The sequence below is a fragment of the Pseudophryne corroboree genome, chromosome 9, assembly GCF_028390025.1.
Source record: "Pseudophryne corroboree isolate aPseCor3 chromosome 9, aPseCor3.hap2, whole genome shotgun sequence".
Classification (NCBI taxonomy): Eukaryota; Metazoa; Chordata; class Amphibia; order Anura; family Myobatrachidae; genus Pseudophryne; species Pseudophryne corroboree.
In genome coordinates, this window is record NC_086452.1 from 156173637 (window position 1) to 156197248 (window position 23612).

Here is a 23612-nt window from a genome sequence, read left to right on the forward strand (position 1 = left end):
ACAAGTATCCTGTGATATACATCCAATATTTACTGTGCATTGTTATGTCTGTATACATACATAGCTTTACTTAGTATTGCTAGTCCAGTGCAGTTCTATTGTGGTTTGTAATAATTTTTGCATTGTACATGTGACTGTGTGCCAATAGCTGCTGTGTGTTTCCTACTCCATGCATCTCAAACATATTGCTATCCCTATATATATGAGAGAGAGAGAGAGAGAGAGAGAGAGAGAGAGAGAGAGAGAGAGAGAGAGAGAGAGAGAGAGAGAGAGAGAGAGAGAGAGAGAGAGAGAGAGAGAGAGAGAGAGAGAGAGAGATTTTTTCCTTCACAGGATATACGGTTTGTCTGTTTTTTTTTTCTGTGTATTTCAGTCACTTTATACCACTTAAATCCTCTGTTTGTGATCTGCATTGCAATCACACTCCACAGGGGGTGTCAGGTACTGTGTCTGGCTATATTGTACTGTTACGCCCTAGAGCTACATTCTCCAATAATGTCTGCGTAACAGGGCAGGAGATCTGTGGCTGATCCTGCGTCATGCAGCGCTGACGCCACAGATTTATCTGAGGAAAATATTCCAGCTGAGGGTCCAGGTATTGGGGGTTCTGTAACCACTCGGTCAGCCTGCAGCACCAGTGGCACACCAAGACCCACCTTGGGCTGCTTTTTCTAATTTACTGACTATGCTAGTAACAAGACCTGCGCCCCCTGTGGGACCTCCTGTGCCTGTACAATCACATATTGTCCCTGTAGTAAATCCACCATGGGTGGATTATTTGTCGACTCAGTTACAGCAGTTAAATCAGTCTTTGGTTAAAACAAAAGCCTGACCCTCGCCCCCCTAGAACCAAAGGGTCATCTAAGCGGGCCATTTCTTCCTCACAATCCACGCACGTTTCGGATACTTCATCCGATGAAGATGGCGTATATACTGACCCATCAGACTGATGCAGATGCTTCTGATGGGGAATCTACAACACATGTGGATGTTCCTGACTTCTTGGAGGCTTATCAAACTGATTCTTCAGATCGGTGATGAAACTGAACCTTCAGATACGACTAAGAAACCCGATAAGTTCAAGCGTCAGAAGGTTACTAAATTAGTTTTGCCACACTGACCATTTAGTTGACATACGTCAGGAATACTGTGAGTCTCCAGGAAAGAAATTCTCCCTGTCTAAAAAGATGCTAACTCGTTATCCCCTCGCTGCAGAGTTAAGTAAAAATTTGGAAACACCACCGCCGGTGGACTCACATGTCGCACGTCTGGTGGTGTCATCTACTCTGCCTGTCACTACAGTCACCTCTCTGAAGGAACCGACGGATAAGTGTGTGGAGGGTTGCTTGAAGTCTATTTACACTCTTGCGGGTGCTGTACATAGACCTACTATAGCAGCTTCTTGGGCTGCAAAAGCTATTGAAGCCTGGGTTCAAGAAGTTGAAGCGGAGCTACCGTCTGATTTTTCTGATAATGCCAGACAGTGTCTTTCATATATTACCACAGCCTCTCATTACATTCAGGAGACGGCCTCTGATGCCAGTGTCCTGGCAGCCAAAGCGTCTACTACGTCCATTCTGGCTCACCGGATTCTGTGGTTGCGGTCCTGGTCTGTGGATCTGGAATCTAAAAAAGACCTTGGAGGTGATCCCTTTTAAGGGAAACATCCTTTTTGGGGGAAATAGAAACATAGAATTTTACGGCAGATAAGAACCACTTGGCCCATCTAGTCTGCCCCTTTTTTTTTTTTAACCATATTTTTATCTCAAAACTTATTTGATCCTTATTTCTTTGCAAGGATATTCTTCTATCCCATGCATGTTTAAATTGCTCTACTGTCTTAGCCTCTACCACCTCTGATGGGAGGCCATTCCACTTGTCCACTACCCTTTCTGTGAAGTAATTTTTCCTCATATTTCTCCCGAACCCCCCCCCCCCCCGAACCTCCAGTCTCAGTGCATGTCCTCATGTCCTATTGCTTTTCTTCATATGGAGAATGTTTCCCTCTTGGACTATGTTAAAACCCTTTATATATTTGAAAGTTTCTATCATGTCCCCTCTTTCCCTTCTCTGCTCCAAACTATACATAGAGATTTTTGTTAGTCTTTCTGGGTATGTTTTGTGATGTAGGCCATGCACCATTTTAGTTGCCCTTTGTACAGTCTCTAATGTATTAAAATCCTTTTGAAGATATGGCCTCCAGAATTGAACACAGTATTCTAGATGAGGCCGTACCAATGACCTCTACAGTGGCATTATTACTTCTTTCTGCTGCCGATTCCTCTCCCAATGCAGCCAAGCATCTGACTAGCCTTCCTCATTGCTTTGTTACATTGCTTATCTACCTTTAAATCACCTGAAATAGTGATTCCTAGATCCCTTTCCTCCTCAGTAGTTTCCAGTATAGTACCATTAATACTATATTTAGACTTTGGATTTTTGAGGCCCAAGTGCATGATTTTGCATTTTTGGGCATTCAACTAATTGCCACACTCGACCATTCCTCTAGTCTACCTAGATCCTCAGTCATTTGTTTTACCCCACCTGGTGTGTCTACCCTGTTGCATACCTTTGTGTCATCTGCAAAAAGGCATACTTTCCCTTTAATGCCATTTGCAATGTCACCACTAAAGATATTAAAAAGCACTGGTCCAAGTACAGATCCCTGGGGTACTCAACTGGTAACATTTCCCTCCTGTGAATGCACTCCATTTACCACAACTCTGTTTTCTATCCTGCAACCAAGATCTTATCCATTCAATAATCCTAGTATCCAATGCCAAGCTTCCAAGTTTATTTAGCAGTCTGCGATGTGGAACAGTGTCAAAAGCCTTACTAAAGTCTAGATAAGCTATATCCACGGCTCCACCATTATCCATCACTTTAGTCACACAGTCAAAAAAGTCAAGTTTTGTTTGACATGATCTCCCCCCAGTGAATCCTTGCTATTTGGGATCCTGTAAATTGCTGGATTTGAGATAATCTACAACTCTTTCTTTTAAGAGTGTTTCCATCAATTTCCCTTCTACTGATGCTAGACTCACTGGTCTGTAGTTGTTGGCCTCTTCCTTGCTTCCACTTTTGTGCAGAGGGACTACGTTCACTCTTTTCCAGTCCTCTGGAATTACTCCTGTAGCTAATGACTGGTTGAATAATTCTGTCAATGGTGCTACCAGCACCTCTAAGATCTTTTAGTATCCTTGCATGTATCCAGTCTCTTTCAAGAAACGTCCCCCTCGCCAGTTTTGCTCGACAAGTATCCCTTTGGATCCGTTGAAAGCAAAAACTCTACATTTGGTGGTACAATCCCTCCTGTACACAGGAGTGATAGTGCCGGTGCCCCTGGCTCAGAGAGGCAGGGGGTACTATTCAACGTTGCTCCTAGTTCCGAAAACCGAATGGTTCCTCTCAGACCATTCTCAACCTCAAGTCTTTGAACAAATTTGTAAAAAGTATCCAAATTCGTATGGAAACTCTTCGCTCTATCATTCTGGCCTTGGAGCTCAAGGACTATATGGTATCCATGGACATACAGGATGCTTACCTACATATACCTATAGCCATGTCGCATCAGCAATATCTGCGGTTTGCTATTGGCAACCTACATTATCAATTCCAGGATTGATCATTTTCCCATCTCGATTCCTGGAATTAAAGCCTTTCAATGGGGTCAATTCTATTCGGCAACTAAAGAATAGCGCCGGGAATTAGCTCCCGACGCTATTCAATTCAGCTAAAGTTAAGTCGGCGATGTCCCGTTCTCGCCGACTTAACAGGTAGTTTTGTCGGGAGAACGGGCATTCTCCGACTTAACTACCCGGCGCGAGGCTGATTCCCGACAGAATCAGCCTCGCGCCGGCCGCGAGGCAGCACTTTTGTCGGGTTTATTCTCTCATCCCCCGGGGATGAGAGAAGAATTCCCGACAATTGCGGGCAACTAGTAGCAGAATTGAATAGCGTCGGGAGCTAATTCCCGGCGCTATTCTTTAGTTGCCGAATAGAATTGACCCCAATGTGTCATAGAATTTCGTAAGATGTGCAAACAGGCAGTGAATCGCTGCCTCCTAGGTCTCTAATTTTACGAATCCACCTTTGCCATCTTTACCCACCTCCATAGATTGTAGGACCTATTTATTTTTTTCAGTGACCATGTGCAGGGTCTTCATGAAAAGATTAGGGACAGGTCTGTTATAAAGAACAACTTTACATTGGGGATAGAGTAAATTACCATTAAAACAGTACATTGTGTAGTCATACCATTTCAGATTTCCTGGACTTTTCAATCTTCAGAAGACACGTCATATGGTTCCCAACCATGTGCGGGATCCTATTAGCTCAGATGTGATTTCAGCCGATCAAAACAGCAGCATATCGCAACTAAGGACAGATTGTCATTATCGCGGTATCCAATTAGAGGCCGATTTGATTGGCGGAAATTTGACCAGCGATCGCACAAAAAACACATGGGATCTGGGATAAGTCCCTGATCCCATGTGACATGGCAACTCCAGTGGCCCTTTACCACTAATAGGATACTGCCGCATATGTGCTACCTGCAGAATTTCTCGCACATTAAAGAGCAGAAAAAGATGCAGAAGATATCTATACACAGACCAATGATCGAAATATAAATAAAAACAGTATCTGAATTGTACAGCAAAGGCAGGTTAGAAGCACAGGAAAGGTTTATTGTACTGGTATCTCAGATTAGCTTCTTCACTCCTGATGGACACAGTCTTCTGTCTTACGTTACTGATTTTATATACATTACACCACTATAATTCAGCAGAAGCAATCCCGTTTTTCAGGCATGTAAATAATTATATAGAAACAGGTGTGCATGCTGTCACATCAGTTTCCATTATAAGAAACTTTACTTGCAGATGATCATAAGCTTATTAGTACCTCAAATTTCTCTCTACTGTAGTAATAAGAAAATATATTTTAGTGACAAACGTACAGTAATTATATGCTGCAGTAATGATTACCATGCAGTCATTGTGTTGAATGCTACTATTGCAAGCAACTTGGCACCTTTCACTTACACCTAGAATATACACAGAAAAATTATACACAAAGTACATACACGCTACAGCACAAATGGAGTAAAGATACAGTTTACCCTTGATATAACCTCCTGTAATTGCAAGAAGGCATCCTGTACAGTTTATATTCATTCATCCCTAGCCACAATCAATAGTGGGTAACCAGACATTGGGAGGTATGTAATTAGCTCATTTTTTTCGTCTAGGTGACAAAAACTGAGCTTTTCGCTATTTTTAGGGAAAATGGGGATTCGCCCTATTCAACAGCTGGGCCGTTTTTCCACCTAAGCGAAAAATGCGGCAGGGGCGGAAAATACGTGGATCAGCGAACTCATCTGTTTTCCCTCAAAACGCAGGACATTTTCGCCGATTGAGGCATTTTTCGCCAATGCTTTTCACTTAAAAAAAAGTGAAAAGGCACTGGCAAAAACACCTTCAAAATGGACGAAAAAACGACCCGTAATTGAATACTAAGGGAAGCGAATTCATTAGCGCCGAAAAGAGTGGAGCTAATTGCATACCCCCCTTTAAATGAATAAGATGATTGATGTGAACACCATAATTTGTCATTCATCTATTTGATCATTAATGCAGAGACCAATTAGAGAGCTCGGCAATACCCTGGAAGATATTTACAGCTTTGTTTTATATACTTGAAGCGTGGTGACATTAAGACATGTTGCTACCTTTTTGATAGTTCCAAGATAAAACAATCCATCTGACCATCTTGCTAAGACATCTTGTCCTTCTTCAAATTTACAAAGCGGTCTCTTGGGCTTCTGTCCATGCCGTACAGATGCTTTTGTCAAAGACTCCAAGGCCTTCTTATTTTGTCGGAAAGGGGATCTTTTAAGGACCAATGAATTGCCCACAGCAGTTGCGTCTCTTAATAAAAAAAAAAAAAGTGGAAGAATAAATATTTAACAACGATAAACTCAATGACAAGCAAAGAGAAATTAAGGAACATTGAACTATTAAACTACGCAAGTAGACAAAAAAAAAAAAAAGCTAGCGTTATATCACCAGCAAAAACATAGGTGGACGAAAATAAGATTTTACTTACCGATAAATCTATTTCTCGTAGTCCGTAGTGGATGCTGGGACTCCGTAAGGACCATGGGGATATAGCGGCTCCGCAGGAGACAGGGCACAAAATAAAAGCTTAAGGATCAGGTGGTGTGCACTGGCTCCTCCCCCTATGACCCTCCTCCAAGCCTCAGTTAGGATACTGTGCCCGGACGAGCGTACATAATAAGGAAGGATATTGAATCCCGGGTAAGACTCATACCAGCCACACCAATCACACCGTACAACTTGTGATCTGAACCCAGTTAACAGTATGATAAACGCAAAGGAGCCTCTGAAAAGATGGCTCACAACAATAATAACCCGAATTTTTGTAACAATAACTATATACAAGTATTGCAGACAATCCGCACTAGGGATGGGCGCCCAGCATCCACTACGGACTACGAGAAATAGATTTATCGGTAAGTAAAATCTTATTTTCTCTGACGTCCTAGTGGATGCTGGGACTACGTAAGGACCATGGGGATTATACCAAAGCTCCCAAACGGGCGGGAGAGTGCGGATGACTCTGCAGCACCGAATGAGAGAACTCCAGGTCCTCCTCAGCCAGGGTATCAAATTTGTAGAATTTAGCAAACGTGTTTGCCCCTGACCAAGTAGCTGCTCGGCAAAGTTGTAAAGCCGAGACCCCTCGGGCAGCCGCCCAAGATGAGCCCACCTTCCTTGTGGAATGGGCTTTTACTGATTTTGGCTGTGGCAATCCTGCCACAGAATGTGCAAGCTGAATTGTACTACAAATCCAACGAGCAATCGTCTGCTTAGAAGCAGGAGCACCCAGCTTGTTTGGTGCATACAGGATAAACAGCGAGTCAGATTTTCTGACTCCAGCCGTCCTGGAAACATATATTTTCAAGGCCCTGACAACGTCAAGCAACTTAGAGTCCTCTAAGTCCCTGGTAGCCGCAGGTACCACAATAGGTTGGTTCATGTGAAATGCAGAAACCACCTTAGGTAGAAATTGAGGACGAGTCCTCAATTCCGCCCTGTCAGAATGAAATATCAAGTAAGGGCTTTTATATGATAAAGCCGCCAATTCTGACACACGCCTGGCTGAAGCCAAGGCTAACAGCATCGACACCTTCCATGTGAGATATTTTAAGTCCACAGTGGAAAGTGGTTCAAACCAATGTGACTTTAGAAAACTCAACACCACATTGAGATCCCAAGGTGCCACTGGAGGCACAAAAGGAGGCTGTATGTGCAGCACCCCTTTTACAAATGTCTGAACTTCAGGTACTGAAGCCAGTTCTTTCTGGAAGAAAATCGACAGGGCCGAAATTTGAACCTTAATGGACCCTAATTTTAGGCCCATAGACAGTCCTGTTTGCAGGAAATGAAGGAAACGACCCAGTTGAAATTCCTCTGTAGGGGCCTTCTTGGCCTCACACCACGCAACATATTTACGCCAAATGCGGTGATAATGTTTTGCGGTTACGTCCTTCCTGGCTTTGACCAGAGTAGGGATGACTTCTTCTGGAATGCCTTTTTCCCTCAGGATCCGGCGTTCAACCGCCATGCCGTCAAACGCAGCCGCGGTAAGTCTTGGAACAGACAAGGCCCCTGCAGTAGCAGGTCCTTTCTTAGAGGTAGAGGCCACGGTTCGTCCGTGAGCATCTCTTGAAGTTCCGGGTACCAAGTCCGTCTTGGCCAATCCGGAACCACGAGTATAGTTCTTACTCCTCTCCTTCTTATGATTCTCAGTACTTTTGGTATGAGAGGCAGAGGAGGGAAGACATACACTGACTGGTACACCCACGGCGTTACCAGAGCGTCCACTGCTATTGCCTGAGGGTCCCTTGACCTGGCGCAATATCTGTCCAGTTTTTTGTTTAGACGTGACGCCATCATGTCCACCTTTGGTTTTTCCCAACGGTTTACAAACAGGTGGAAGACTTCTGGGTGAAGTCCCCACTCTCCTGGGTGAAGGTCGTGTCTGCTGAGGAAGTCTGCTTCCCAGTTGTCCACTCCCGGAATAAATACTGCTGACAGTGCTATCACATGATTTTCCGCCCAGCGAAGAATCCTTGCAGCTTCTGCCATTGCCCTCCTGCTTCTCGTGCCGCCCTGTCTGTTTACGTGGGCGACTGACGTGATGTTGTCCGATTGGATCAACACCGCCTGACCCTGAAGCAGAGGTTTTGCTTGACTTAGGGCATTGTAAATGGCCCTTAGTTCCAGAATGTTTATATGAAGAGACGTTTCCAAGCTTGACCACAGGCCCTGGAAATTCCTTCCCTGTGTGACTGCTCCCCAGCCTCTCAGGCTGGCATCCGTGGTTACCAGGATCCAATCCTGAATGCCAAATCTGCGGCCCTCTAGTAGATGAGCACTCTGCAGCCACCACAGGAGAGACACCCTTGTCCTTGGCGACAGGGTTATCCGCTGATGCATCTGCAGATGCGATCCGGACCATTTGTCCAGTAGATCCCACTGAAATGTTCTTGCATGGAATCTTCCGAATGGAATCGCTTCGTAAGAAGCCACCATTTTCCCCAGGACCCTCGTGCACTGATGCACTGAGACCTGTCCTGGTTTTAGGAGGTTCCTGACTAGCTCGGATAACTCCCTGGCCTTCTCCTCCGGGAGAAACACCTTCTTCTGGACTGTGTCCAGAATCATTCCTAGGAACAGTAGACGTGTCGTTGGAATCAGCTGCGATTTTGGAATATTTAGAATCCACCCGTGCTGACGTAACACTACCTGAGATAGTGCTACTCCGACTTCTAACTGTTCCCTGGATCTTGCCCTTATCAGGAGATCGTCCAAGTAAGGGATAATTGAAATGCCTTTTCTTCGTAGAAGAATCATCATTTCGGCCATTACCTTGGTAAAGAGTCTTAGACCCGAGGTGCCGTGGACAATCCAAACGGCAGCGTCTGAAACTGATAATGACAGTTTAGTACTACAAACCTGAGGTACCCTTGGTGAGAAGGGTATATCGGGACGTGGAGATAAGCATCTTTGATGTCCAGAGACACCATATAGTCCCCTTCTTCCAGGTTCGCTATCACTGCTCTGAGTGACTCCATCTTGAATTTGAACCTTTTTATGTAAGTGTTCAAGGATTTCAGATTTAAAATTGGTCTCACCGAGCCGTCCGGCTTCGGTACCACAAACAGCGTGGAATAATACCCTTTTCCTTGTTGCAGGAGGGGTACCTTGATTATCACCTGCTGGGAATACAGCTTGTGAATGGCTTCTAGAACTGCCTCCCTGTCGGAGGGAGACTTTGGTAAAGCAGACTTCAGGAAACGATGAGGGGGAAACGCCTCGAATTCCAGTTTGTACCCCTGCGATACTACCTGTAGAATCCAGGGATCCACTTGCGAGTGAGCCCACTGCGCGTTGAAATTTTTGAGACGGGCCACCATATCTGAGTCTGCTTGTAAAGCCCCAGCGTCATGCTGAAGACTTGGCAGAAGCAGGGGAGGGCTTCTGCTCTTGGGAAGCGGCTGCATGGTGCAGTCTTTTTCCTCTTCCTCTGCCCCGGGGCAGAAAGGAGTGGCCTTTTGCTCGCTTGTACTTATGGGAACGAAAGGACTGAGATTGAAAAGACGGTGTCTTTTTCTGCTGATGTGGAGTGACCTGGGGTAAAAAGGTGGATTTTCCATCCGTTGCCGTGGCCACCAGGTCCGATAGACCAGCCCCAAATAACTCCTCCCCTTTATACGGCAATACTTCCATGTGCCGTTTGGAAACCGCATCCCCTGACCACTGTCGCGTCCACAACGCTCTTCTGGCAGAGATGGACATAGCACTTACTCTTGATGCCAGGGTGCAAATATCCCTCTGTGCATCACGCATATATAATAATGCATCCTTTAAATGTTCTATAGTTAACAAAATATTGTCCCTATCCAGGGTATCAATATTCTCAGTCAGGGAATCCGACCATGCGACTCCAGCACTGCACATCCAGGCTGAGGCGATTGCTGGTCGCAGTATAACACCAGTATGTGTGTATATACTTTTTAGGATATTTTCCAGCCTTCTATCAGCTGGTTCTTTGAGGGTAGCCGTATCAGGAGACGGTAACGCTACTTGTTTAGATAAACGTGTGAGCGCCTTATCTACCCTAGGGGGTGTTTCCCAACGCGCCCTAACCTCTGGCGGGAAAGGATATAATGCTAATAATTTTTTAGAAATTAGCTGTTTTTTATCGGGAGAAACCCACGCTTTTTCACACACCTCATTTATTTCCTCTGACTCAGGAAAAAATATTGGTAGTTTTTTCTCACCCCACATAATACCCTTCTTTGTGGTACTTGTAGTGTCAGAAAGGTTCAATGCCTCTTTCATTGCCGTGATCATGTAACGTGTGGCCCTACTGGACATTACGTTTGTCTCGTCACCGTCGACACTAGACTCAGTATCTGTGTCAGGGTCTGTGTCGACCCACTGAGGTAACGGGCGTTTTAGCGCCCCTGACGGTGTCTGAGACGCCTGGACAGGCACTAACTGATTTGCCGGCTGTCTCATGTCGTCAACAGTTTTTTGCAAATTGCTGACATTATCACTTAATTGTTTAAATACAATCATCCAGTCAGGTGTCGACTCCCTAGGGGGTGACATCACCAACGCAGGCAACTGCTCCGCCTCCACATAATTTTCCTCCTCATACATGTCGACACACGCGTACCGACACACAGCACACACACCGGGAATGCTCTGATAGAGGACAGGACCCCACTTAGCCCTTTGGAGAGACAGAGGGAGAGTCTGCCAGCACACACCCAGCGCTATATATATATATATATATACACAGGGATAACCTTATATAAGTGTTATTCCCTTATAGCTGCTGTTAATTATTGTTATTTGCTGCCAACAATGCCCCCCCTTCTCTTTTTTACCCTGATTCTGAAGCAGGACTGCAGGGGAGAGTCAGGGAGCCGTCCTTCCAGCGGAGCTGTGAGGGAAAATGGCGCTTGTGTGCTGAGGAGATAGGCTCCGCCCCTTCACGACGTCCTTATCTCCCGCTTTTTTGTGTAAAATGGCAGGGGATTAAAATACATCCATATAGCCCAGGAGCTATATGTGATGTATTCTGTTTTGCCACCTAAGGTATTCTGTTATATTGCGTCTCAGGGCGCTCCCCCCCCAGCGCCCTGCACCCTCAGTGACCGGAGTGTGAAGTGTGCTGAGAGCAATGGCGCACAGCTGCGGTGCTGTGCGTTACCTTAGTCTGAAGACAGGATGTCTTCTGCCGCCGATTTCACCGGACCTCTTCGTCTCTTCTGGCTCTGTAAGGGGGACGGCGGCGCGGCTCCGGTGACCCATCCAGGCTGAACCTGTGAAAGTCCCTCTGGAGCTAGTGTCCAGTAGCCTAAGAAACCCGATCCACTCTGCACTCAGGTGAGTCCGTTTCTTCTCCCCTTAGTCCCACGATGCAGTGAGCCTGTTGCCAGCAGGACTCACTGAAAATAAAAAAAACCTAACTAAACTTTTATTCTAAGCAGCTCAGGAGAGCCACCTAGATTGCACCCTTCTCGGCCGGGCACAAAAATCTAACTGAGGCTTGGAGGAGGGTCATAGGGGGAGGAGCCAGTGCACACCACCTGATCCTTAAGCTTTTATTTTGTGCCCTGTCTCCTGCGGAGCCGCTATATCCCCATGGTCCTTACGGAGTCCCAGCATCCACTAGGACGTCAGAGAAATATAGATAACACCATGAAAAAAAAAGTAGACCGCAAAACAATAATGAATCTTCCTGATAAGATGGTAAAGTTTTGTCGGCCTCTACCTTTATTAAAGTATTTGGAGGGAATAACAGGAATTTAATTACCTACCGGTAAATCCTTTTCTCCTAGTCTGTAGATGATGCTGGGGTCCACATTAGTACCATGGGGTACAGACGGGTCCACTAGGAGCCATTGGCACTTTACGAGTTTGAGAGTGTGGGCTGGCTCCTCCTTCTATGCCCGTCCTACCAAACCCAGTCTAGAAACTGTGCCCGAGGAGATGGACATCTTCGAGAGAAGATAGTGGCGAGATTCACACCAGCTCACACACAAGGCAACCCAAGCTAACTAGCTTGAAACATCAGCAACAGCTGAACAGAATTACTAACCAAGTAACAAAACAGTACTTACCGAAAACTAAGCAGTACTCAACTAAAGAACCACTGCATGACAATGAAGCGCTGGGCGGGCGCCCAGCATCCTCTACGGACTACATGAAAATGATTTACCGGTAGGTAATTAAAGTCCTATTTTCTCTTACGTCCTAGAGGATGCTGGAGTCCACATTAGTACCATGGGGATGTACCAAAGCTCCCAGAACTGGAAGGAGAGCGCAGAGGATCCTGCAGAACCAATTGACCAAACTTATGGTCCTCGGAGGCCAAAGTATCAAACTTGTAGAACTTTGCGAACGTGTTCGACCCCGACCAAGTAGCTGCTCGGCAGAGTTGCAAAGCCGAGCCACCCCTGGCAGCCGCCCAGGAAGAACCCACCTTACGAGTAGAGTGGGCCTTAACAGACGTAGGACACGGCAAGCCCGCCATAGAATATGCATGCTGGATAATGAACCTGATCCAGCGAGAGATCGTCTGCTTAGAAGCAGGACACACAATTTTCTTGGGATCATGCAGGACAAACAAGAGTCCGATTTTCTGTGACGAGCAGTCCTCCTCACAGATTTTTAGAGCCCTTACCACAGCTAAGAACTTTGATGAAATTGAGGATTCAGTAGCCACTGGCACCACAATAGGTTGGTTGATATGAAATGCCGACACAACCTTCAGAAGAAACTGCTGATGCGTCCGAAGCTCAGCTCTGTCTTCATGGAAGACCCGGGCTGGCTGGCTTCAGGACAACCCGGACCATTGTTTGCATCGCCATTGCTTTTTCCTCTGGAAGAAACACCCTCTGCACTTACGTGTCAAGGATCATTCCCAGAAAGGACAACCTCCTGGTTGGTTCCAAATGTGATTTTGAGACATTCAGGATCCAACCATGTTCCTTGAGAAGCTGGGTCGTGAGAGCAATGGACTGTAACAGCTTCTCTTTGGACAATGCCTTTATCAGCAGATTGTCCAGATACGGAATTATGTTCACCCCCTGTCGGCAGAGGAGAACCATCATTTCCACCATCACCTTGGTGAAAACCCTTGGTGCTGTGGAGAGGCCGAATGGTAGGGCCTGGAACTGAAAATGACAGTCCCACAGAGCGAATCGGAGATAAGCTTGATGCGGCAGCCAAATCGAAATGTGGAGGTACGCATCCTTGATATCCAGGGATAACCAGGAATTCCCCCTCTTCCAGACCTGATATCACTGCCCTTAAGAGACTCCATTTTGAACTTGAACTCCCTCAGAAAGGGGTTTAGTGATTTTAAGTTCAGAATGGGCCTGACGGAACCACGAAAAGGTTTGAATGGTAACCCGTGTTCTGCATTTGAGGAGGGACTGGTACAATGACCTGTGCCTCCACCAACTTCTGGATGGCTCCCTGTAGGGTAGCCCTGTCTGCCGGCAAAGCTGGCAAGCCCGATGTGAAGAACAGATGAGGAGGGAGATCTTGAAATTCCAGCCGGTACCCCTGGGACACAATATCTAGTACCCAGGGGTCCAGGCCGGACGACACTTAGACGTGACTGAAATGTCTGAGTCTCACCCCCCACTGGCCCTACCTCCAGGCTGCGCTGTCCACCGTCATGCGGAGGACTTTGGCGCACCTGAAGCAGGCTTCTGTTCTTGGGAATCTGCTGCAGCAGGTTTCTTGGATTTTGGTCGGCCCCCTCTAGAGAAGGTGTTGGCCGGTTTGATCTTTCTTGGTTTAGAAACCCGAAAGGACTGAGATGCAGGTCAAGAAAAAGGTTTCTTCATAGCAGGAGCTGCTGAGGGAAGAAAAGGGGACTTACCCCCTGTAGCCGTGGAGATCCACGCATCCAATGCTTCCCAAAAGAGCCTGACCTGCGTAGGGTAGGGTCTCCACACTTCTCCTGGATTCCGCGTCCGCAGACCACTGGCGCAGCCACAGTCCTCGACGAGCCGAGACGGACATGGAAGATATTCCTGCAATCATTGAACCCAGGTCTTTAATGGATTCCACCATAAAACCTGCAGAATCCTGAATGTTACGGAGAAACAATTCAATGTCACTCTTATCTAACGTATCCAAATCCTCAAGTAACGTGCCTGACCACTTTACTATAGCTTTAGAAATCCATGCACAGGCAATAGTAGGACGGAGTATCGCCCCTGAAGCCGTGTATATGGATTTGAGCTTCGTATCAATCTTGCGATCAGCCGGCTCCTTTAAGGCGGTTGATCATGGGACAGGTATAACCACCTTTTTTGAGAGTCTGGATACAGACGTGTCCACTATGGGTCGGTTTTCCCATTTTTTTCTATCCTCCTCAGGGAAGGGGAAAGCAAGCAGAACCCTCCTAGGGATCTGGATTTTTTTTTCCTCTGGATTTTCCCATGCTTTTTCAAATATAGCATTTAATTCCTTGGACGCAGGGAAGGTTAGCGAGGCTTTCTTATGGTCAGTGAAGTAAGCCTCCTCAACCTGTTCAGGTGTTGTGTCAGTAATATTCAACACATCTCTAATAGCCTCTATCAACTGCACCCCTTTTGCAAGAAATGTGGCCCCCCGAGCACGTCCCCATCACCGTCTGCCATGTCAGAGTCGGTATCCATGTCGTCTTGCATGATCTGGGCAAGAGCACGTTTGTGGGAACACACAGAGGGGGGGGAATTGAGGTAACAGAACCAGACCACACAGCCATAGAATTCTGTAAAACCTGAGTTGCAGATTCATTCTGAGCAACCCTAGCAGAAATCTGAGAAATCAGTCTTGATAGAGGATAACCACTCCGACGCCCTTGCTGGTATCTGCTCTACAACAGTGCAATCCTGATTACATGGAATGAGATCATCCTGAGAGGACATGTCCTCAGCTGCATATGACAGTCCCTGGACATAGCTGACTGGAGACCCCAAACACTCCACACACACAGGGTAGGTCAGACAGTTTCCACCCTGAGAATGGCAAGAGAGAGACAGAGATCAGAGCCAACCCACTCACAGCACTGTTACATATAAAGGACACCCATTATCAGCGCCCACTGTGTACTGTAATAGTTGCACAGATTTAACTCAGCGCCTCTCCCCCCCCCCTTCTACAACCCCCTGATACTGCACAGGATAGCTGGAGTTACTTGGAGGGACAGCTCTGTCAGCATCTGTGTACAGGAACAGCAGGCAGGAAAATGGCGCTGAACGCTGCTGGGTCCGCTCTGAGAAGCTCCGCCCCTTCAAGATGGCGCGTCTTACCATACAAATTCTTTATACTGGCCTGAGGACTCCATCGCAAGGCGGGGGATTCCGTCCCCTGTTGAGCGTCTGAGTACGGAGGATTGTGACGCCAGCCTGAGGATTCAGTCTCCGGTTAGTGTCTGTGACCAGTGTAGGGTATTAAGTCGCTGGCTCAGGACGCCCCTCAAAGCGCCAACACTGTGTGCTGCTGAGCCATCCGGGAGCGCAGCCGATCAGAGCTGCGCTCCTACCCTTGTGCCGCCATATCTCGCCTCTACTGATCTTCTGGCTCTGTAAGGGGGTGGCGGCATGCTGCCGGGGTGAGCGATCCCCTGTGGCGGGGAACGTTCAATCCCATCAGGAGCTCAGTGTCCTGTCAGCAGAGATAATGGCTCAGACCCCGCAGGGTGGACACTACTCCCCCCCCCCCTCCCCCCCTTAGTCCCTCGAAGCAGGGAGGCTGTTGCCAGCAGCATCCCTGTAAAATAATAAACACTAAAATAAAAACTTTTACTGAAGAAGCTCTGTAGAGCTCCCCTAGCTGTGACTGGCTCCTCCGGGCACATTTTCTAAACTTGGTCTGGTAGGAGAGGCATAGAGGGAGGAGCCAGCCCACACTCTCAAAGTCTTAAAGTGCCAATGGCTCCTAGTGGACCCATATATACCCCATGGTACTAATGTGGACCCCAGCATCCGCTAAGACAAGAAAAAAATTAAAAGTAGGGGGGAAAAAGCAAAAAGCATTTTATTTAGCTTAAATATGAGGGGGGGGGGGGGGATATGCAATGTTAGTTCAAGCTACAATCTAAAGCAAACTAACACATTAAATATGAAATTTAGATAAACTGTAACCAAGGACATTTATTCAGTATGACAGACTAAAGGGCCCTACAAACTGGCAGATAAAATGCACGCTATGAACGAGAACTTGTTCATATTGTGCAGTGTGTAGGCACCAACAATTAACGATGCGTGGCCCCACGCTCGTTAATCGTTGGTGCCCCGTCGCTTATGCGTGCAGGCCAATATGGACGAGATTGTCCATATTAGCATGCAGTGCTATGGAGCCGGGTGATGGGGGGAATGAAGATACTTCACTCCGCCCAGTCACCTCCCCCCCGCCGCCAGGTCGCCCGTATCAGCTGTCGGGCAGCTCGGTGGCGGATCTGCCAGTGTGGATGGCCCAAAAGAGTGGAATTAGATTCTGCAAGTGCCACGATCGGTTCAGTACATACTGGTCAAATACTGTAATGCCAACATTGCAGTTATCACTCCCACTTCTATAAAGGCGTGGGAGTGAAAACTACTATAGTAGTGGGAGAGTGGAGAAATTGGCCATAACAACCAGTGTCTTTTTATAAGGTTTGATATATCGCTTCTATATTGTCTCAATAAGTATCTTTTTTATATATGTCAATAATACACAAAATATTTGATCCAACTATTGTAATTGTTCTTTCCTTGTTTTTAATCACTTACAATACAGGGGGTAATTCAGACTGGATTGCTGCAGCAGAAGCGATCGCAGTTTGAATTACTATGCGCAGAGCGCACTGCGCATGAGCAGCCAGTGAGATGTTATCAGAATCTCACTGGTGCGATCGCCTCTGCCTGATTGACAGCGGCGGCTGCATGACATCACAAGCAGCTGCAGCGACCCGGGATGTGGTCAGTAGATCCCTGCCAGAGCGCAGGAGCTGTGCTGGGAGGGAGCTACTTGTCAGGTACAAAAGCATCACCGCCGTGCGATGCATTTGTTTGTACCTGTGCGGGGGGGGGGGTTTGGTAGGTCCTGACATGAGAGGTGGACTAGCCCTGTGCTTGGCGTCCCCCCGCATGTCAGAGTAAATGATCATAGATGCACTGAATTTGGCACATCTACGGTCAGCTCTGAATTACCCCCACAGTGTATAAGTTAAAGCATACCACAATACATGCTGCTGTAGAAACACAGACCATTCTGTGTACCATTGTACCAATGCCTAGCGACAACTCTATTGAAACTGTGATAAGCAGGTGCCTCTTTCCAATGTTAGACCTTCTCAAATCCCAAAATAAGGTTCTGTGACAATTGGGATGCCACAAGAAGCAAATGTTTGTATTATTCCAGACCCCATACATAAAAATCCCACACAAACGCTGACGTTCATACCTGCAAACGTGTGTGCAAAGCCACCTCAGATTCCACTACTACAGTATTACCCCTGCTTCCCCTCTGAAAGTAAACACAAATGAGAGCAAAGACCATGGTGCCCATGCAAGTTATTGCCACATTACACACATTTTAGCAGGTAACAAGAAAAGCAGACTTAACTTTAATGGTTTTTCCCAAGCAGTTACAATCTAAATTTTGAAATAACATAGCTCCAAAAGAATCCAGTCAGCATACCGGCAGTCAGTTACCAACATTGGAATACCAACACTGGAATCCCAACATAGATCACAATGTCGGCGTCAGAATCCCAACTGTCGGCATTCCGATAGTAAGTATGCTGTGGAGGGTCCAGGCGCACAACAGAGCAATTCAATTATTGCTCCATTCAGGCACAAACGGGTGCTGGCGCCAGCATCTCTGCTTGCAGCTCCCCCCATGCTAGCAAATAGAGATGTTCGAAAAGTGACCCTTTGGATGCACAAATGGCACTTTTTGGATCGCGCCCAGACATTTTACGCGGCTAAACCTAGCACTGCAGAACGCGATGAGCTCGGAAAAAATTATGTCAAACAATTGATTAGTGTTTCACGGTCTCCAGTCACGTCAGATGGGAGGTCGGGCCCGCATAAACAACTGCCTTGCCCCCAGAAAATGTTTCGTGATGTTAAGCCTTAACTTGGCTATTAACCAACCAGCCCCGTTCTAGCCACATAACACCCATCCTCTACTCCCTTCACTGGCTGCCTGTAAGATGGCGAATCATCTTCAAGATTGGCTTACTGAGTTTCAAAGCATTACATGACCAAGGCCCAAGGTACCTGAAACAGCTGCTGACCCCATACTGCCCCACTCGATTACTGCGATCTGTAGATGAAGGACTTTTAGCAGTACCTAGAATCTACCGTAATTCATCTGGGGGTCGAGCATTTAGTCATGCGGCTCCAACTCTATGGAACTCACTTCCCCGCACAGTGCGAGAGGCCCCAACTATAGAATCCTTCAAAAGTAGACTCAAGACTTTTCTGTTTACTCAAGCATTTCCATAGTGTCCCTTTTAGTATCTTCATGCTTCTGTATTTTATGAAAATGTACTTCATTATTTTCTGTACTATATTATGCTATGTATCTGTTAAGCGCCTCTAGTCCTATTGGAGAAAGAGCGCTATATAAATAAAATTATTATTATTATTATTATTATTATTATTATTATTAACAGGTTAACTTTTGAAAAGAAGAAAAAAAAAAAAAGGGAAAAGGGTTTGCAGCCCCAAGATAATCTAGGCAAGGATGCTAGTGTAGACAACATAACCAGATAGTAAACCATTTCCTGGCACTGGTACCCCATGCTCTCCAAAGCAGCCGGGCATTGTTCAGTGTCTAGTAGACCCTTCATTTGCAAGCTCCAGTGTTGCAAGCGCAGCATATCTGCTTCCTGTTCAAACAAACTGTTCACAATATTCAGTATGTTCTGTATACACTTGACTAGAGACCATCATCCTATTAAAATCTATGTATCACTCATTATAGCTTATACTGTCTAAAGTGCATACTCACTTTAACCAATATCATTGACACACTTTTCTCAAAATGCTGTTAACTATGCTCAAGTCTATAAACCATAGTCCAAGCTCTCAAGAAGCTCACTTCACTGCAACTTCACAAACTTGTCATTTTCAAGTCAAAAACATTTCCAGGATCAGACCCTCTCACCCAGAATGCCACCAAAACCATTATCCACTTACTGTAGTCTCCTCCTAACTGGCCTCCCCAACAATAACCTCTCTCCACTCCAATCTATCCTCAATGCTGCAGCCCGGCTCATCTTCCTCATCAAACGCACTACATCCACCTCCCTTCTCCTACAAGCCCTTCACTGGCTTCCCTTCCCTTTCAGAATCCAATTCAAACTTCACACTCACTTACATCTCTGACCTTATCTCCCTTTACTCTCCCACCCCTCCTCTTCACTCTGCTAATGCACACTGACTCTCCGGTCTTCTGATTACTTCCTCCCACTCCTATCTCTAAGATTTTTCATGTGCTGCTCCCTTACTCTGGAATTCTCGGGATACAGTCGTTAGGGCGACACAGCTTAGGTCGACAGCCATTAGGCCGACACGATCCACATGGACTAGGATTGGGAACGGTAACCTGTGCCGAGCACAGCAGTAGCAGAGCGAGGCACCTTGCCCGAAGCATGGCGAGGGGACACAGTGCACTAATTGGGGTTCCCCGTCACTTTACGAAGAAAATGACACCAAAAAAGTTTAAAAAAAAAAACATGTTGACCTTTTGACCTGTCGACCTAGTGACCATGTTGACCTAATGCATGTCAACCTTCAGTGGTCGACCTACGTTGTGTCTACCCAGACCAAGACGCATTGAAATCCCGCTGTGGCATTTTCATTCATGTAAATGTATGGACAGAAGCCTGTCAGCTACAACGGTAAAAGGTGTGTTTATATGGAGGGAGCTAATAAAAACCACACACACACACCACAAGAAAGGCAAACAACTATAAAACGCTGCAGAATATGCTGGAGCTATAGAAATGAATGTAATAACTGTGATTAACTATACTGCATTTTATTTTATACACAGACTTCTAAAGATAACCCATCAGGAAAAGCTGCATGGGTGATATATGTGGAAGCTACTGCTCCAACAAAGACAGAACAAAGCCTGCACTGACCTGCCCATAGCAGCAGAGGTGCCGGCCCTGACCTGCCTGTATCACATGGGACACTCACCCGGTGTGACTAGATCACCCCATCAGCTGCCAGCCCAGCAAGCTTGGATGTAACGCCCGTGCTCACCCGGAGACTCAGAGCCCAGAACACCATACAGCCCTATGCCAGTACCAAGGGTTCCATTAGCTCCTTGTAATCGCTCCGCGACACTGGAGGACTAACAAGCAGATGTAAGGAGAAACACTGGGCCGCAGAGCTTGCGCTCCAAACCAGAAGCGTGAGTGTGCGCTTTGTGTCCAGGCTCATTATTATTCCAGTCACAGTCTGTGGGCAGCAGCATGCCGGGAAACGCCGCACGGGTAACCCGAGGCGGCAGCAGCAGCATGAAGCCAGCAACGGCCCCGGTACCACTCACCCCCTGCCCGACCCACTTACCTCATCGGTCACTAGAGTGTTGCGGAGCGCTCCCTACGGCGAAATCACAAGTCCGCGCTGCCAGCGGCTCCGCAGTTCGTCCTGCGCCCGGGGCTCCCTCTGTGGTGAGGGAGGAGATGGCGGCCGGCGACGGCTCAGGGTTACATGGACAGCGCAAACGGCCCGGTTCGGTTACAGACCTTCGCCATTTTGGTTTCCCGCGGAGAGCGCGATGTATTATGGGGACAAATACAAACAGCCTTTACCAACCGCCACACTCCTCCATAGTGGGAGATGCCGGGCGTAGATCACGTGGGGAGGGAGTGATGTCTGCTCGGCCATCTTTGAATTGGGTCTTTTACCTTTTTTTACTATCGCTGTAAACTGAGCGCCACAGGAGTGTTCCGCTTTTCAGCGGCTGCGTGGGCGTGGTCTGAGGGGAAGTGGGCTGTACTTTGCCCCGTCTGACCTCAGTTTGGGAGGATTATAGGGTGTGTGACAGTCATAGGCGTAGTCATACTCTACGTGTTGCTGCTGCTGCTGCTGCCGACGCCGCCTAATTGAATTTGGCAGAGGCAGAGCGTGGCTGTGAACAGGAGTCACCTACAACTTTCGTACCTTACAGCACAGGTATCCAAACTCGGCCCTCAGGACCCCCACACGGTTCATGTCTTTCAGGTCACCTGTAGATTTTTAAAATGTGACAGTTGGTGACACACTGAGGTGTAGCAAGGTGTCACATACCTCCCAACATAATCCTCTCAAGGAGGGACACAATGCTCTGCTTCTGGACTTTTCTCTTAATTTGTGTTTGACGAAACTCGTTTTGGACAGGTTGATGGATAAGAAAGGTGTTTCAGCACAGGTGATGGCAATCATAAATTAAGAGGGAGTCCAGAAGCAGAGCATTCTGTCCCTCCTGGAGAGGGTCATGTTGGGAGGTATGATGCCTGGAGCAAGGTATGTTTCGGCGCCCCCCTCCCCTGTACTGAATTGGGGCGTGGCCACCAGGGCCGGTTCTAAACCTTGTGGCATCCAGGGTGAAAGATTCCTTTGCCCCCCCACACACACCCATAGGTTAAACATAACATACAAAAAAATAGGAGTGTGGCTTCATAGGGAAGGGACGTGGCCACAGTTATGCCCCCTGTAGTTATGGACCCAGTAGTTGTGCCCCCAGTAGATGAGCCCCCTGTAGCTGTGCCTGGAGTATATGTGCCCCTAGTAGGTGTGTCCCCTGTAGCTGTGCCCAGAGTAATTGTGCACCCTGGTTTGTGACCCCTGTAGATTTGCCCCCTGTAGATTTGCCCCCAGTAGTTGTGTCCCTTGTAGATTTGCCCCCAGTAGATGTGCCCCCTGTAGCTGTGCCCAGAGTAGTTGTGCCCCAGTAGATGTGCCCCCTGTAGCTGTGCCCGGAGTAGTTGTGCCCCCAGTAGGGGTGCCCAGAGTAATTATGCTCCTGTAGCTGTGCACCCTGGTAGCGCCGCAACACACAAAAGAAAAGAAAAAAAAAATACCTGCCCGGTCCTGCTTCCCGACTGCTGCTGGCCGCATCTCCGCCCCTCCGTGCGTGTGACGCGTGACGTCACACGCAAGTCACGGACCAGCGGGGAGCGGAGGGGAGGAGGGAGGGGAGCAGAGGGGAGGGAGAGTCTTGATGCAGCTCGGGCTTCCAGCTGTCAGTGACTGACAGCTGCAAGCTGCTTGCGGCCAGGAGGAGGTTCCAGCGGAGTCGAGCTGAGGCGCCCTGTACTGTGTTGGGCGCCTGGAGCTCGAGCTCCACCGGAACCGCCCTCCCTACGCCCCTGGTGACACACAGTGCAGCTGCTTGGTGACATGGAAAACGTGAACCTTGTTGGGTTCCTGAGGACAGAGTTTGAGAACCACTGCCTTACAGTTTGCAGGGGGTGCAGAAAACACTCGCACTGGCCCTTGCTCCGCTTAACTTGTGTGTGTGCGGGAGGGGGGGGGGTCGGTGTCCAGGTAAATGAGATCCACCACCTCTCCACGACCACTTTAAGCCCTGTATATAGTAATACACACTTTTCCCATCAAACTAAGCACCGCTAGGGATGGCCATTGTCATCCTCCGTGTGTGTGTGTGTATATATATATATATATATATATATATATATATATATATATATATATTTTCATGTCCTGATGAAAATGTTTTATTTATAACATTGAAACGACTTTCTTCGTGACTCGGTCTCATTTTATTCCCCGCTGAGGAAGCTGCGAGTGCCGCCGACTGTGTGTTATGTTTGGAGACATCCCTGCTGGGGATGTTACACGGAGGGCACCGGCCTAATTCACTTGTATTGCTTAGTATGGAGTGCTGCTGACTATTGCAGAGATTATATATATATATATATATATATATATATATATTTCTCTGGCTGGGTCCACAGGATTATCCACAGGATAACATTGGGATATTGTCGAGCGACAGCGAAAATGGCACCAACACGGTCACAAGCTTTCTGGCCTCCCAGGATGCATTGGGGCCTCCACTATATAGTCCCGCCCACTGACTCAGTCAGATCAGTTTTTTGCTTGGTGCGGCAGGAAGCCGCATGGTACAGGGCTGCTGTGAAAGCAGCCTCAAGTTTTCATTACTTTATTTTTATAGACTTACTGTTTTGGTTTGAGCGACTTTTCTTAACAGCGTCTTAAACGTGTATTAGAAAGAGTCGCTCCAACAACTCCCCACCGGGTCGCAACAACGCTTACCTTCGCGGTACAGTGCTGTCTCGACGGGCGTCTGTGTCGGATGTTCTAGCAGGTCCAGCAGACGTTACCAGGCTGTGGCCGGAGCATGGGGAGACAGTGAGTATATGGACTTCCTCTTACTAGAGGGGTCAGGACACAGCTACGCTGATTTGGTGGAGACTACAAACAGCGTGTTGATGCGCCGAACATCTCGAGTGTGACAGCGCTACGCTCCGGG

The 23612-nt window shown here is 47.3% G+C and overlaps 1 protein-coding gene across 6 annotated transcripts in view; it reads right to left on the bottom strand.

The window, feature by feature from the left end:
- Window positions 1-21121, bottom strand: part of MTF2 (metal response element binding transcription factor 2) — a 181035-nt gene extending 159914 nt beyond the window's left edge. For 2 of the 6 annotated variants that reach the window (XM_063939875.1, XM_063939873.1), the window contains exons 1-2: window positions 20681-21000; window positions 5732-5930 (exon numbers count right to left, since the gene is read on the bottom strand). In XM_063939875.1, the coding sequence (XP_063795945.1) occupies window positions 5732-5930; window positions 20681-20685 (204 nt within the window). In that variant the 5' untranslated portion in view covers window positions 20686-21000. The other 4 variants (XM_063939877.1, XM_063939878.1, XM_063939876.1 and 1 more) reach the window with 4 other exon arrangements.
- Between the last annotated feature and the right edge of the window lie 2491 nt (window positions 21122-23612).